Genomic DNA, 17,220 nt, shown 5'->3' with positions numbered 1-17,220 from the left:
ATGCTCCTCTCTCACGATTCTGCTCCCAGTATGCAAAAGGATCATTCTAAAAATCACTTAAGCAAATGCTTGGGTCTCATGGACTGCCACTGAGCCTTTGTTTAGTATTTCTTCTGAATCAATGGTTCTACTGTGCATTGGATAGAAGAACTAATTCTGTAATCTAATTTCTTTTTTTCTACTGTCAAAGTCTAGGATTGTTTTAATAATACCTGAGTATTATTACAATGTTAATCAGGAAAGTACTTAAGCACTTGCTTCACTAAATCCTAAATCACGGTCCTACTCTTTGGTCCAAATAATAGAAAGCATTTTTGCATAGGCCTAATTTTGAGCACAGAACTTTAACAAGACTAATCACATAATTACAGTTATGCTCAAGCTTAAGTGCTTTGCTTGATCAGAGCATTGGGTAGCAATCCTTTTTAAGTGTTCTGTGCTGGAAAGTAATTATTGTCGCTTAAGCAACTGTTGTCACATCATCCATCACATTCTCATCGTCCAATTTCTTTCTCTTTTGAAAGCACCTGGCTCAAGTGTTGAACACACTGACATTGGTGACAGTGTTGCTTTTGATGGCATTGTGATCAGAAACTTCCTCCTCAATTTCCACTGAATATTGAATATTTAATAAAACACATTAATGCTTATTTTAACAACTGCAGTGGATGATATAGGTAACATTTCAAAGATGCACATCAAAATTCCTAGAAGCTACTTGCAATGGTTAAGAAAACAGATTTTCCAAGCATTAAAGCTTTTTCTGGTAGTTTGAATAGCCAGTTTTGACAGATGCTGCTGTCACTCTACATATATTTTTTCTTAAATAACCATGAGATGAAAGACAAGGTCATTTATGAAAAATGTCTGTACATGAGAGGGCACGATTTTCATACATATGTTATTTTAAAGGCATCAGGTTGTTTCTTTGTAGTTGACCCATGAGGCCATGTGATGAGGTGTTATTGGCCACCCTTTGCCTTTATGTTCCAGATATCAGCTGCCTTCTCAGTGCGAACCACGGGACAGCTCACTACTGTGCCCCTCACAGGCCTGTAGCCTGTGGCCTCACACAGGATACCATATTTTACCAAGACCTCTCCTGCCAACAGGCAGCTACCTGAAAGCCAATGGACTAGTTACCAACTGCCTCTGGCTACTCTCTGCAATATCTCATGCACCACTTGCACACAGGCCGTTGTTCTGGGTTGTTCCCTTCACATGCACCTCCTGAGTGTGCTCCTCCCAGGCCTTGCTTGATCCTGCTGGGGCACATCCCTTTGCACACCCCTGTCCTGGTACAGGCTTCTCAGACTCACTCACCCACTACCATAAATAAGTACTAGCAGTTTTTATACACACAGAGTGATGCATGATCCTATGTAGTAAGTGTGTTTATGAGCCACTTAAGTCTTTGAATACTTTTGAATGAAGTCCATATATTTATCTGATTTTAAATGGTGAAATAGAATTTATCTTGGTCAACCTTGAACACAATGAGGCAATGCTTAATGACTTTGGTGGAGAAGTCACAACACTAAAATGTACACACTTGATTTAACTAACACTTTTCGTGTCTGTCGATTTTAATAGCTCTGTTGACCAAAAATAAATCAACAACAAGGACAAGCTATATCTTCAATATACTTGGTGAAATAAATAATTTGTGCTGCTTGCCTGTACCTTGGCCAAAATTTACACTTATGAAATTCAAATTAATCCTGCTTCTATCTAAGTCTTAGAAGAAGAAAGTAATTTAATGCCCCGATTATTTAAAACCAAATGCAATTTCAAATACAGAATACAATAAAAATCAATTGGTTTATGCCATAATTGTCTGAATTATCTCAGAGTAAACTTCTACCCTGACTTTAAACTTCTGCTGTCTATGCATATTTGATATTTCTACTTGACTCATGCACACATTATAAAACACAATTGTTTAGAATTCCTGATTAGCAGGAGCAGTAGCATTGGAGCCAGATTTTATTTTTCTAGTAAAACACTGCGGAAAGAAACGTTAAGTGGGCAGCTTTAATAAATAGTTATAAAGAGTTTACTTACAGTGGAGGTTGGTTTTTTTTTCTCTGCATTAATTTGTAAGTAGTTAAAAGGAGACATGTATTATCTTTTTTTCTTTCACATTTACGTCCATTTCAACATGTGTACATGCACACAGTCTCTCGTGGTACAAATTTAACTGACAAATGAGGATTATGGATGAGAAACTAAAGTATGTATCCAACAAGACACGGTGAAATGGACTCCAGCCTTTTCTGTTTTGTCCTGAGATACAGAGACATGGTACATGGACAAATGAGATCTGCTTGAAGAAAATTGACTTACCTTCTTGTAGGCACACAGGTTTATCACTTGGTTTCCAGCTCAGGGAGCCATTAAAGTGTCTCACACAAAGTTTTTTGGAAGTACCGTTAAGCCTGTATCCTTCTTGGCAATGAAACCGGACCACCACACTTTCAAAGAAAACACCAGCACTGGGTGTCTTGTATCCATGTTCAGGAGCTCCAGGATCAGCACAAGCTTGTAGGTCATCAAACCCTATGTCAGACAAACACACAATCAAACCGTGTTCATTTACTCCTCGTGCAGCCATAGTTGCGCTTTTCCTAGTTTTATCCATATATCATGGGGACCTTGTATCTTCCATTACTGACCACTAGCAACCCTGCTTGGGTACCAGGTACTCCAGACCCAGGAGAGGACTAACCTCCAGCTACAGATGAAATGCTCAGGTGACAGAAATACTCCTGTCTTTTCATGCAGCTACTGAGGAAGCAAAGTCAACCACATGCTTCGGTAGCTGACCTGGATAAAAATAAAGCACTTGACCCAACCTCCCAGTGGGATTGCTCAGTAATGTATCTGTAATTACTTTTGGGGACTATGGGATTTTGGAGGTCTGGTGCAGTCAGTGGAAAGAATAATAATGTGTCAGAAGCAGAGAGGAAGAGGAAATAAAGAAAGGGGCATGAAACATAACTGCCATCCAAAGATACGGTAACTCAGATACGAAATGAACTGGTAAGTACAAGGAGATCTCAAGATTGAAGGGAGATCTACCACAGGGTGTATTTGACCCCCCCATCACATCAGCTTGGTGGCCCTACTACACTTTTAAAACACAGTTATGGAACTGCATCACTGCATTGACACCAGAAGGGATTTTGTAAAGCCCTTTACTTTCCCAAAATTAACTGTAAAATAACAAACTAAACCCCAACAGTTGCAATCATTAAATGTGACTGTTTATCACTTTATCAAACTCATTTCAATGCCATTTGCATAAATGGAAGCTTTTTTTACTGCAAAGCAACAAAGGTTTAGTGCAGCGCTGAACAAGTGCTGCATACTGAAAAAGCAAATAGTTTTGGAACAGGAACAGCAGGGGGGCAATTAATGCCGGTAGGAGGGATGCCTGGAAAATGTGAAAATCATTGCACTGTAGCTTTAATGTTTTGATTTTAAAAGAATAGTATCAGAGAGCCTCAGCTACTTCCTGCATGATAAGGATGAGTGCCTCCATGGTACAGTCAGAGAGAAGGAAGATATTACAGTAAAGGACTTTTCAAAATAAATCTCTGTTTCCCGAGGCTAAATCATTCCCTCCACCGAAGGGCTCCTTGTGACACTGTAGCAGCCAAATGGAGAGCACTGAAGGTGATAAAAGGCTCTTGCATTTGAACAGTGAATGTCTCCATTCAGTGCCCTGGCTGACAGCTGCTAGTGGAGAATACAAGAGGCCCACACCAATCCACTGCGTTGTACGTCCAATTACCTGCTCCTGGTCGCAGAGGCAGGGAACACAGTTGGGTCACCAGAGCAGATTGCATCTTTCTGACTCCATACATCACTGATTTTATGCGTGCCCAGGTCCTATGCTGAACTCCCCAACCACGCTACAATTTCCAGGAGGTGACCTGATGGCCAGGAATGCCTACGTGCCATGTATGCTGGAGAGAGCCATCACCTACAGCCAGCCTCTGCCCCTCTGCAGTGCTCCAGTGCCCATGGCTCTTCACCTAAAGAGATTTTACTAGCATTCCTCTCTGCTGAAGCAGCACAAGAGCAGCAGAGCATCTGCTCTTATGCGGCTTTACTCCTCCATCCAGTAAAGTTTATCATGAGAACTGAAGGGTCAGTGCAGTAACCAAGTCAAACACGTCTCTGAACTTCACAGCCCAAGTCCTCAAGTGCAAATTGCCTGAGACTCTCTATCATTTGCTAACATGATGAGCAAGGAGAAGTATAGTCATTACATTCATGGGATTACACACTGCAGGAAATATTAACAGAGAAGGGCTGTCCATTTTTACTGGAGATTAAAAAGAAGCTTCTTATGCCTCAGACAGCAAACCCACATCCTTTAATAATGTCAGCGATGATCTTAATTATTTTCCATTAAACCAAGGGATAACATGACATTTAGATCAATTTTGTTACTTCAGTAATCTCAGAATTTGCAGTCAGGCACGGAATATTATAACACACCTTGAAATACGTCTTCTTTCTTACTAGCTGCATTAGGGAAAAGTACACAACTGCCTACTACTTTGGCCTCCACAACAACAGAAAAAAGAAATGAGCTGAGGTCACGCACAACTTGCCTGGTAAAAAAAAATGAGCCAAGCTTGTTTCTCAGTTTTCATTAAGTCAAACCTGCAAAGTTAGAGATTTTGTAACTGTCAGCACAAAACTCAACATAGAAAGCAAGAATGTTTTCTTCCCTGGTGCAGACTAATTTTATGACCCTATTTGCCACTTTTCTGATGACCTTTCACAAGCAAAGATTTTCATTCCTCCTAGGGATCCTTTTGCATTAAGTTGGTCTCTTAGGTTCTTGAGTGCAGTTTGTGAGCAGACAAATCTAACCCCAAGGGGAATTCCCAAGTAGAAACTGGAACACGAATGGGGGAAATTGAATTATGTACCCTCTAGTTTCTGTGAAGTCAGTAGCCAGTTGTTATTCAGCTACTGAATAAGAGATGACACAAGGAATCAGCACAGGATCACTGCTTCCTTGGCTTGTTCCTGAAGCAAGGAAAAAAGAAAAAGCCTCAGGGAATAGCCAGTTAGGCAGATTACTAACTTCTCATGGTAAGATCATGAAAGCAAAGCAAACAAAACTCTAACCTCATCTTTTCTCCACAGATACCAACAGTAGACTTAGCCCAAATCTTAGTCCTACCGAAAGCAGTGGGAGACACTTGTATGGGAAACTTCTTTATGAAGGTGCATATGATTCAGGCACAAAGTAGTGAAGCCAGTGCTGTGCCACCTCATCCTGTGCTTTGGTTGAGGAGGAGGCAAGGACATGTGTGTGGGAGGTGCAGTGAGACTGGCCACCGTGCTGAGGATCTCCCCATGCACCAAGGGCACTCAAGGGGTTCTGAAGGAGCAACTACTACCATCTAGAGAAGCCAGGAACTGCTCTGATTTTCACCAGTTGCTCCTCTCTTGCACAAGAGGTGTGCTGAATGTTGCAACGGCTACTTAGCTGACAGCTAAGTTCATCAGTCTTGTCCAATTTAAGTATGAAATTTCTGGTACAATATTCAAGAACAATATTGTTGAAACATCCCTGAGAATTTCAGTTCTTTTTAGTGATAGCAGACTTGGACCCTTTACATAATAATCCTTTCCATATAATCTCATATAGTTAAACTCCACCCTATCAAAAATTAGTAAGTATATGTCTTCAATGAGATACGGCTTGGTAGATTGTATTTTTTTTCTCATGATCTTTGGTTTCTCTCCTTTTTCAAAGCTATGCATTTAAGAGCAGTTACTCAAAGTAGTGATACAGTATTTTTCTAATGACAAGAGTAATCCTACATTATAGATGAGATTCTATAGACATTTTATGCTTTGATCCCTTTAGAACCTGATGAAAACAGCCAAAAAACTTTTCAGCCAGAGCCACAAGATAAGTCTTTGGAAGAAACCATAAAAGTTACATAAAAGCAAAAACCAATCTTTTGGTTATAATAGAAAAGTGTTGCCCTTCAGGAAAAAGTATATCAAATAAGATAAAAAATAACTCGGAACTACAATGGATTCTGTTTCTTTATAAACCCCTCTATGAATCTTTGGGGAAAAGAAGACTACTGGACTTTTTCTCATGGTTGCAGAGAGGGAACAGGGAATCATCACCACCTACTAGTAAAAACTATACAACACACTTGTCAAATAAAGCAGTAAATTTTCATGTTACCTATATAGTAAAAATTTACTATGGTCAGCAGCCATCATAATCAACACTACATCAATATCAACAACTTTATGGTATGCTGTTGTAGGGCTTTAAATCCCTAAAGTAAAGACTACACAATTACTGCTGGAACTGACTATTCCAGTAATCAAAATCATTTAATATTTAGTCCAAGTTTCGGGACCTTTAATGGACATTGTGTAAAATATAATGAAGAATAATGCCTTCTGGTAAGGTTATCGAGTACCTCTGGTTATAATCACCAGTAAAGCATGCAGTTGATACAGAATATATCTGGGTTGTAGTATTTACCATATTTCTACTGTGGGACCAACCAGAGGTCATCAGAAAATAACAATACTCTTAACCTAGATGAAACACAAGCAGATTATAAATTTACCTAAATTTCTTGGTATTGTCAGTTAGATAAATTATGTCAAATTAATCAGAAGATTGAAAAATAAGCAATGCCCTCCTTGGGGTGTAAAATGAACCTTTGTAAATAATTTGATCAGACTGTTTCTAGAATTCAGCATTGTACATTCTTAAACATATAACGATTCATCTCATCCCCAATGAAAAGCTTGAAAAGTTGGAAGTCAGGGGAAAATTAGATATTTCTGATGGCAAGAAATCATGATAGCCACAACTGAACTTCAGACATGCCTGAAATAGGCAGGAGGAAGAATCCCTCAGTTCATTCCATAAATCTGTATTTCTGTGCTTCTTTTTCTCGGTTTCACTTTTGGTTTTCCTTGTTTCCCTCTTCCCTCACCTTACAGCTCCCTGTAAATTCATGGTGATGGTGAGGTCATTTCTAATCTAGATTTGATGGACTTCTTTGCCTCTAAGGCTGCTATATAACATTTCACTGACATACTGATAATGGATGTGAGCTCAGAACTGGCTGCACTCATTCTTGAACAGAGGCATCACTCTCATTACAGTTTGTTACATACACACAGCGAATGAGAAGTGACATATAATGTGTAATAATATTAAAGATATAGAGTATTTTCAGTATTTGTCTTCAGTAGGAAGGAGAATGAGCTTCTTGTACAGCAACACCTGCACTTGAGTTCACTAAATCAGCAAGTCCTTGCTATCTTGGTCGGGGGTAGGGGGAGGGAAAGGCTTTGCAGCCTGTGGCAGGACCAGACTGCCTGCATGCACATTTTATAAGGAGTCTGTAAACACTGCAGGAGCAGGTTATCTTGGGTCAGCTCTCAGTAAAAAGCCATTCTGGGACTAAAACAGAAGAGGCACAAGTGCAAACATGCCAAGGGTTTGCTTGTCTTGTACGAAGAAAAAGTCGTTTTCATCCCTTATGAGTTTCTGCCCCATTTCAGTGAAAGCCACGCAGGCACAGCGGTTTGTACCTCTGGCTGTTTATGCTTCCTCGCTGTTGATGACATTAATTGAACTATCCATGTACCTCAGTAACAAAAAAAGGAAGGATGTGCTTTGATTAGCATCTAGCCTTGGAAGTGAAATGAATTTATAAAGCTACGATTTCATTAGTGAAATGCCTGCTAAAATCTAAACTCTCTTTAATCCCTTAAGGGTCACTAATTCTTAAGCTTCCCTGAGACTTCAGCAGCTTTGTAAAACCCTGCCCTGTTTAAGATGTGAATCACAACCCCCTTTGCTATCCTTGAAGATAGCACTCCCTCCTCACTTGGCTGAGCCTTATCCAGGAGAGCCTAACAAGCCACTGGAAGAAACAGAGAAGTTAAAATTATTTTGTAGAAGGAACAGAACAAAAGAGCAAAAAAAGCAAAAGAGACCTCTGGAGGTGGGTACTGTGCTTAGGACGCTGATCTAGAGTTGCTGATATATCAAATCAAGAACATCATTAAGCTTCATTCTCCTTATAATCCGAGTGTCATAGCAGAAAAAAAGAAAATCAGTTGTAATGCAGTTCCCAAGCACCAAACCCACCCATCTGCAATGAAAAATGGACATGCAAGCCCTGCACGAAGGGCAACAGGCTCCAAGAGAGGCAACTGATCATTCAAAAGGCTGAAAGGTTGCCTCATTTGCAATTCCTCTTTTTTCTTATCTTTCATCCTCTCTTCTCGCACAACCCCGGCTTCCCACCTGTATTCTCCATACTTCTTCACTCCAACCCACCCCAAGCCAACTCACCATCTGCCATTGCACCCTCCTATCAAATCAAGACCTCTGTGCTTCCAAATCTTGCCCACCACCATGCTCACCACCTCCCTTTCTCCTCTTCTCAGTGAGCACTTGGAAAGGGGCAGTCACTCAGAGCTGCTCTTAAAAGAGATGGTCAGCTCAACCTTAAAATTTCTACTCAGGTGTGACAAGTCCCTGGGCATTTTTGTGCTAAAACAAACTGACATCTCCCTAGAAAGCCTAAGGATTGCTGCTCCCTCCAGAGTGGGCACAGGGGAAGGAGTGTAAGGAGCCATAAGCAGGACAAAACACCCATGGAGGACAAAACAGGTCTAGGAACCATGCCAGAACTGCTTCTGCTTGGGAATATCACCAGGGAGAACTGGGGACAAGCTGCGGTGTCAGCAGGGCAGGTTCAAGGGCTCTGCACAGAAGATTGCAAATGTAATAACAGCATCTTTATTTCAGGGGTCGTGCCTCCAATTAGTTACTCTAATTACTGTTCAACACTCGTGGATGATAGCATAGCCCAGTTGGTGCCTGACCAGTGTCAGGCAGCAGGAAACAAGCTGAATTTTCTACCAACGGAGGCGATCACCATTTTTGATTTTGAACGTGAACCTTGACACAGGATTCTTTTATTGCCTTGTCATTAGGTTAATGCATGACAAAAAATCACTTAAAATTGGCTGGAAAAGGAAGATGGTTCAGAATACAACCATCAAAGCACTTCAGTAAACCCACAGCAAACTAAAAAGATGCATTTGTTTCTTCTCGAAAATGAGTTTCTTCTAATTAACATCTTAAACAGTGCAGGCCTATCCCTTTAATCATAACTTCTCACAATTAATATAGCTATGTCATCATAGTAAATAAGCCATTTCATTTATAATGCAAGAAGCACTTGTTACTTCCAGCCTTTTGTAATCCAACAAGTCTGACTGCATAATTTATGAACCCTTATGAAATGTCATATGCTGCTCTGTGATCCTCTGAACCTCCCATCACTCAAACAAAAAACAAAAGGCAGAAAGTAAATTTGCCGGTGGTTCTGTTGACAGAGCTCCCTTCTTCTGTGTTCTTGTTACAGAAAGTTACCATGGTTATCCTGGGATATGATTAAGAGTAAATAAAAGCCAATTTAACATACAATAACTCCCTCAACCTCCTCCCAGTTCCTAAAATTTTAAATGGGATATTTAGTTTTCTAACAAAGCCACTGAAAATTATAAAACTTGACCTCTGAGGCCTAAACTGAGGTCAGTTCAAATCCAGTGTAAGGCAGAAATAATTAAAAACCCGAAGACAGAGTTTGGTCAGCTTTCTGCAAATATAAGGTGAATATTTTCTTTATCTCAATTTATTCAGCTAGTTCAGTTTAATGACTAGTTTTATTCAAGCTGCAAGCTCTAAGAAATTTAAAATGTACAAAACTAGTGGGTTTTTTTCTACTTTGTGAAAAAGAAGCATTGAATTCTTCAATCTCCAATAATATTTCATGTTTCTAAGTGAATTTAAAATATAAAATGGGCTTAGATAAGCTTATCTTTATGCATATTGATTATACATAAAGTAATTTAAACTACTTTAAAATGTTTCTTCTTGGAAATGGCAGTTCCACACTTCTCATTCAAACCCCAAATATCTATGAATTCTAATTCCTGACAAACATGCTTTGACATAGATGACTAATTTTTGAAACAAGTCAATTTTAAAAAATAATCAAACTACATCTTTTACCATAACAAAAGCAAGGATTCAGTAAAGGCATGCTAAGCTCTATATATGCTTCAATAAATGGGCACATACCTAACACATCCTCCCATTCATTTTCCTGATAATACACTGTAATAAAGATGATATTTGACAATATGTGATTGTTGACTGGTGACCTACAAGAATCATCATAAGGAATTAAATATGTACAAATCCAAAATATAAAATATTAATATATCTCTTATGCCAAGATTTTCTTTTTACTGATTTAAATGAGTAAGTGAACTCAGTACTTGGATTTAAACCAACCAACCCCCTTTATGTTTTCATCTTCAGATGTAACATTTTATATATTATATGTCTAAGGATTTCATTAGAGTTGCAATATTTTCGATGTGGGAATACAGCCTTAGGTCACTAAACCGGATTAATAACAACATAGAAAGCTACTAATAAAAAAGTGTCAAATAAAATAAACCAATATTCCCATAATTTCAAGAATGTTACGGGCCTGCTGTGTTTTTAAAAAGCAGTATCTAAGTATTTTTGTTTATCTGTCCCATATTTTTAGCGCTCTGGAAAAAATTAATTACCGTGAGTTAGTTTGAACAATTTTAGTCTAGACAGGCAACCCTTAGGAAATATAGCAAAAAACAAAAACCAAAAAGAATCATGAGCTAGTTACTATAGTAATATTTCTTCTAGCCAATAGCATATAATATTATTCATCACAGCAAATCCAAAGTGATGAAATGTCACATTGTTCAGCAGAGATCCTTGTTTCTCTAAGATGCAGGAATCAAATACTCAGGGGTATGAGCTGGGGGTTTGGTATTTATGCTCTAATCAACTACAGATTTCCCTAGATAACACTGTATTTTTATTGTATACCACAGTATGGTAATCCAACAATTTTTTGCTTTTCAGCTGTGCTATATAAATTGATTTTATACTTTCCCAAGACCAGGCAGAACTGTATATAGGGACAATCAGGATTAATGTGTGAATATTGTAATATTAAACTTTTATATGAATTGCACATTAGAGAAGACTGAGAGACGTGGGATTTAAAAAGCTGGTGCATACCTAAAGCATGAAAGCAGACACTGTTTCAGCTTTTGCACTGATTCTTTATCACAGATCCTATGGTGCTTCTGGGTACTCTGACAGCTCTTATACCCTACAGTGACTTTTCTCTATATGCACCCACCCATGAAACTATGACCTTTCCTCTTGGGACCTCATTGCAGCCATCCATTTTTTATTCACCTTTTCCTCTGTGTATGTTTTGCTTGCTGGTACTTGTTTTGCTTAGCCTTGAAAAGTTGTGACATTATCTACCTACAGGTCTAGAAGATGTAAAGGAAGACAAGGTGGCTTTGCTGGTTCACCAGGTATTTTCCACATGAGGACTGGCATTGCACCTTTCACAGTTGCTTCACATCACACTGCAAAGCATATCTACTCAAGTAAAGCTTTTAGAGAGCAAGTAGATAATATCCACTGGAAAAAAAAAAAAACAAACCACCCTTATTGATTTTGGTCCTAATCTGGACCCAAGGAGAACTTTTGACTTCCTTCTGTATTGAAAAGTGACTGTATGTTTCTATGTTTTGCTATTACTGTTAGCATTAAGCACAGGCTTTAGTCTGGTGATTCCCTTTGTGAGAATGCATTGCCTGAAGAAAAATGAAACATAGTTGTCTTGCTAAATTGTACAGAAAGGCAACAGAAATCCAGTTGGGCACTAATAATGAAGTATTGTCATCATACCAAAACACTTTTAACTTAAGTTACTCATTTAAAGTGCTCTTTCTTGTGAGTGACTCTGTCTATGCTAAAAAGACTGGAAAAATCAGTGGTAGTTTAAGATGATGCAGAAGGATATTTTTTCCCTTTCTTTTTGATTCACAATTGTGTTCAACTTAATCTTTGTGTGCCCGTTTTCGTCGTACGGTCCTACCCAAGCACTGCCCAATGGCCACAAGGCATACTCTCAATTTTTGCGGCATCATCAAAAAATTATTGGTGTGTGAAGTCCCCTCTGGCCCCGTATTTCCCCTCTCAACACAAGCTGTTTCCCCTCTAGCCAATTTCCTATCAATTCTTCAATTCTTCTATGAATCCAAATCTTCACAAACACTTTCCCTGGTGGCAGTTTGCAAAAGTCAAGACAGACGATATCTGCTGCATTTCCCATCCCTGGGAAACCATCTGTGTCTCAGGAGATTAGCAGATTAGCCTGACACAATCTTTCTTTTAATAGAGCAATGCTTTATTTTATGTCATACCTCCAAGGTTTTTAACCTCACTACCTTAAAACAACTCTAAAATCTCGTGAATTATTGAAGTAAGAGAACCAAGTCCCTGATTGCCCACATCCTGGGGTTTTCTCTTTTTCTTTCCCCTTTAATCTGTGGGTATTACAGATAGTGTTTTAGGGAACTACTGAAAGTCAGTCTCTTTCAGTTATATGGCAGTGACCTTATACAGAAGAGGAGGAAGCTGAGGACAGAAGAGAAACCAAAGAAACTGGAGCAGGAACAGCAGGAGTGACTTGGCAAAGGTACAGAGATGGGATGTAGCAATATACAAAAATATGTTAGCCTAGAAGCTGATTGATAGCTGTTTGGATGGTGATACCACCAGGATGTAAGAGAGGAGGAGATGGGAACACAAAAAGAAGCCCAATATGGTTCCCAGGAGGCTAGAACATGGAATTGGAGAGGGACAAGTGAGAAGGGAGGGGAAAACCCTCAGTCACACGCAACAGAGGTAAGAGGATAGGCAGCGCCTGCAACAAGAGTAGGCCACCAATGCTAGGAAGATGCTTGGCAGAACAACTTCGGAGGCTGGCAACACACTGTGTGAGCCTTCCCAAGGGTTAATGGCCTATCCTTTTGGATCAGAAGAACCTGGGTGGGTTTTTTTTCTGATGACACCTCTAAAAACTATACACGCCATAACGTACTCAGCACTGACAACACTGAAGTTGAGACTGTCAGATTAAGTCTGATACACTTCATATAACATATACACATCACTATTAGTCAGTTGAAAGATTGAGAGATACGGCATTCATGTGCACAGATAACAGGTATTGCTGAGCTACCATCATGAGCTCAAAATATTTTCATAAAAGCCAATCCGAAAATCACATATATTAGTTAAATTTAAAGATTATGGGCTTTTGTTCTTCAGAAAGCATTCACATCCCTACCTATCATGAAAATAGGTTCTCATCATTTTGAAGAACTACAGGAAGAATAAGCTGTTATTAAATTTTTATGGTACTGTAAGTTGATTAACTGGGAACTAGGAAAGGTCTAGAGCTAGCAAAGTGATAGTTCTTTGTTCTTATTCAAGGGACAAGAGCTTTAACCACATAAACAAGCAATTTATTTAAAACTTATTTTCCTTAATAGATATTCATTTGAGGATTTCTGCAGCTTTTTTTCCCCCAGAGTGTTAGATGGTTCTTTTCAGAGCAACAGCTGCAGCAAACCTAGTTAAAATAAAAAGCAGTCGGCACACAGATCCATACATATGCTTTGCAAGAAACAGGCAGCATATCCAGATTTATGTGAGTGCCAGTCCCCTAGGATGTCGTAATTGTGTTTGTTCCTTTAATAACTTTAGGCTCCAGTGATCAGAATAAGACATCCTATGCTGAAGCTAATGCTTCATCCTTAGTTTACCTCACTATCCTGAATTATATAGTAAGCAGACTTAAATAAATGCAGGAGTCTGGCTCCCTCCTTACACCAGATTCCAGCCACACACATAATAGGTTGCCTGATTTAATTCTGGGTCTCTCTGTTCAAATCTTACTTTCTTTTTACAAAATATTTGGCCATTTCTTTTTATGCAGATTTTTGAGCCCGCCTTCCAGCATTCAGTGAATTGCAGTCTCCCTGATACGAACAACACATCAAGCTTCCTGACTTGCAAGAGCAGCTGGATTATTCAGATCATTTTGTTCTTCCTAATTATTATATCTACACTTTACATTTACAGCCTCTTTCTATAAATGTATCTCAAATAACTGAGTTAGTTAAGCAGCTTATTAATTACACACGGCCTTCCAGTAGCTTTTGTGACTACAGCATGCCAGTTCTAATCTTATGATTAGAAATGATTGTTTAACTCCTATAACCAGACTACAGATTACCTTATAATGAAGACAGGTGTACATACTACCAGTTTACATGAGGGGCACTGAAACAAACAGAAATCATAAATAGCACGGGCTAATGGAAGAGTGGTGAGTAGAAAGCCAAACCCCAGGCAGCCAGTACCTAGTCCAATGTGTCATACTACATAATGACTAAAACTGAGCTGAACACGTCTAAATATACTCCCACTTTCTGTTTCTGACCACCTTAGAAAAATTTTTTTTTTCATAATCTGACCGTCTTGAACCTTGTTTGAGACCAGAGATGAACTGCTTCAGGAATGTCAGAAATTACAGAATCATAAAATGCTTTGGGTTGGAAGGAATTTTAGGGACAACCTAGTTCCAATTCCCCTGCCATCAGCAGGGACACCTTCCACTAGCCCAGGTTGCTCAAAGCCCCATCCAACCTGGCCTTGAACACTTCTACGGATGGGGCATCCACAACTTCTTGGGCAACTTGTGCCAGTGCCTTACCACCCAACTCAGGCCTTGCTGGATTAGGCAAGACTAATTGTCTTTCTTTATTACACATGAAATACAAGGGTACTTTTGGCCCCAAATAACTCAAAAACAGTTTCAGAATAAAACTTCAAGCTTGGTTGTTGATAATGTTGATAATGCTGGTGGAAAAAGAATGGTCCCTGCATCAGTTCCCTGACTACCATACTATGTCACCCCTTTGCTCTTCATCATTACTGATCTTACTGTCCTCCTGAGAATAATAATGACCCTTTGTTTCCATACCTCCTCTATCCTCACCCAGCTTTCTTCTGTGGCTCTCTTGGGTGCCACTTTTCAAAAAGCTCTCTTAAAATAATTTCCTTTCTCATTCTGACTGATGGGAGTCACCCAACATGATTTGACATCTAGTGTCTGGTGCCAAAACTGCCTTTCTAGAACTGCCTTGAATCCCATGTCTCTGTGTTATTCCCAGTAACATCTCTGCTCTCATTTTATCTCTGCCAGGACCCCAAGGGCATTGACAGGCCCTAATGGCACTGACTGGCCCCACCTGGAAACCCCCACACACCCTCTGCCCATGGCCCCAGAGCTCCAGGTAGCTCAGCCCTGGGCTCCCAGACCTTGTCTGGGCTATGCTGTAGGTGCACCTGTCTCCAGGCCCATCTTCTGGATGGACCCTGGATCCACGTTTTAGCCCTGTCTCCTCCTGCTCTGACTGGGCTCATTCTCTGGCTGTTTCTGGAGCTATTGATGGACCCCATGACCACCTCTAGCTCTGCTGAGACCCTGTGGAGCTGTGCTCTGGTTGGTGAGAGCACAGCCCCAGTTCTCTTCACTGCTCTCCTTTTCTTTCTTTGTGAAGTAGAAGCCCCTCAGCCTGTTCCTCCTCACCACGTTCCATTCTCCGTTCTTTCTGTGCCCTAATTTTCTTCTACATTCTCCCCAGGATATACTTTTGGTTGCTTAGTTTTTTCTCAAGCCTGAATGTATCTTTTTATGACACCTCCCTCTTCCCCCATTTTCCCCCATTCATGTCCAGCTGCCTTTTAATCCCCATCTCAAAACCCCACTTATTTAAATTATCCTTTGCTGGGACCAGCTGCTTTCCACTTTGAGGGCTGTTCTCCATGAGGTCTTTGAGTTTAGGCTGTTAAAATCCACAGACAAGTAAGTATCTTGCCACACTTGGTGGTCTCTGACATAGTTCACCATAACCTTGGCCTGAAAATGTTATTCTTCTACTTAAATTTTTTTATTCCTGGAAAAAAACCCCCTTTCTTCACCTGTGATTAATTTTCTGTGAATATGTCACCGTACCTAAAAACAGGGAGACTGCCATTGATCTGATCTGGCTTATTGTTAAGCAATACTTGTTCCTGGTATGAAAAGCAGGATCTCTGCTCCTGATTTCTGACTCAAGCCACTTCGTAGCCCACATGCTGCTCACCAAAGACATATCAATCATCACACATCGGGTGGGAGTGACCTCCAGAGGTGGTTATGAGTTCCTACACTGAGATATTGCTACATGGCTTGACCTAAAGATCTTTCCCACTCACAAAGCAGGCCTGTCCTTCAGGCATTTAGACCTACTGCTCTCAAGAAACGCATCATCTCGTGCCCAATCAGCAAAAGGAGTTGCAGCAACCAGGTCTCATTGCTGGGTCATGCAGCCCTGCTCCAACTGCCTGTGCCAGCACTGCAGCCTCATTCAAGCACTGACCCTCATCCAGCAGTGAGACCTGGTCACTGCAACTGTGATGGTGGTTGTAGTCCTGATCCACTGAGGTGGTGGTAGAAGTCCCATGGAGTGAAGGAAGGAGACCCTCAACCTTTTAAGTGAAGTCTGAGTGTGGTCTTTTAGAGGGCTCAGGGTAGGTGAGAACACCTCTGGTGAGGTGAACTCCCTGGGGCGGGGAGTTCTTCACTGGATGATTATTACTGGATCAGGGGACATTTCAAGAGTCTTTGACACCTTCTAAGCACAGGTGGATCCATTATGGCCATCAGCAGAGATGAATATCTTCAGGCCATGTGTGTGAACTGATCTGATGTTTCCCTGAGTGGAGTTAGCACAGATGAGTCATTTGTGTAAGGATAAAGAAACAATACCCAACCCTCATAGGGCAGGTGTGTATGACCTCTGAGTTAGCAGCCTTCCAGTCTCTGCACACTGGTGGATACATTCTTCTCCACCCTTATCTTAAGTCCCTCCCCACAGTCCAAATTAGTAGGCATATCTGGAGAAAAGAGAAAAGAAAAAAGCAGATACCAGAGTCTTTGTGTAACCCAGAACAGACTGTTATGTTTGTGGGCAGCTTTCAGGACCACAGAGTGAAAGGGGCGAGGCAGAACATGAAGAGCGAGGAGCGCAGCTTTCAACCTGAAGTCTCGCGAATATTTATGTTCATGAGCTACAGAAAATGAATGAACTGGACAGCGCAAGCTCCCTGTGTAAAAACGGGAATGGCACTACTTAAAACCAGTTGCTTTGGCA

The 17,220-nt window shown here is 40.3% G+C and overlaps 1 protein-coding gene across 1 annotated transcript in view; it reads right to left on the bottom strand.

Annotated features, from left to right (window-relative positions):
* SUSD4 (sushi domain containing 4) overlaps positions 1–2,614 on the bottom strand; it is a 38,042-nt gene extending 35,428 nt beyond the window's left edge. Inside the window, exon 1 of the mRNA XM_032681247.1 lies at positions 2,347–2,614. Coding sequence (XP_032537138.1) covers positions 2,347–2,614 — 268 coding nt within the window. The remainder of the gene's footprint in view (positions 1–2,346) is intronic.
* Positions 2,615–17,220: the final 14,606 nt, after the last annotated feature.

The sequence above is a fragment of the Chiroxiphia lanceolata genome, chromosome 3 (assembly GCF_009829145.1).
Source record: "Chiroxiphia lanceolata isolate bChiLan1 chromosome 3, bChiLan1.pri, whole genome shotgun sequence".
Classification (NCBI taxonomy): Eukaryota; Metazoa; Chordata; class Aves; order Passeriformes; family Pipridae; genus Chiroxiphia; species Chiroxiphia lanceolata.
The sequence above is the reverse complement of the archived record's forward strand: the minus strand, read 5'-3'. Positions and strand labels throughout refer to the sequence as shown.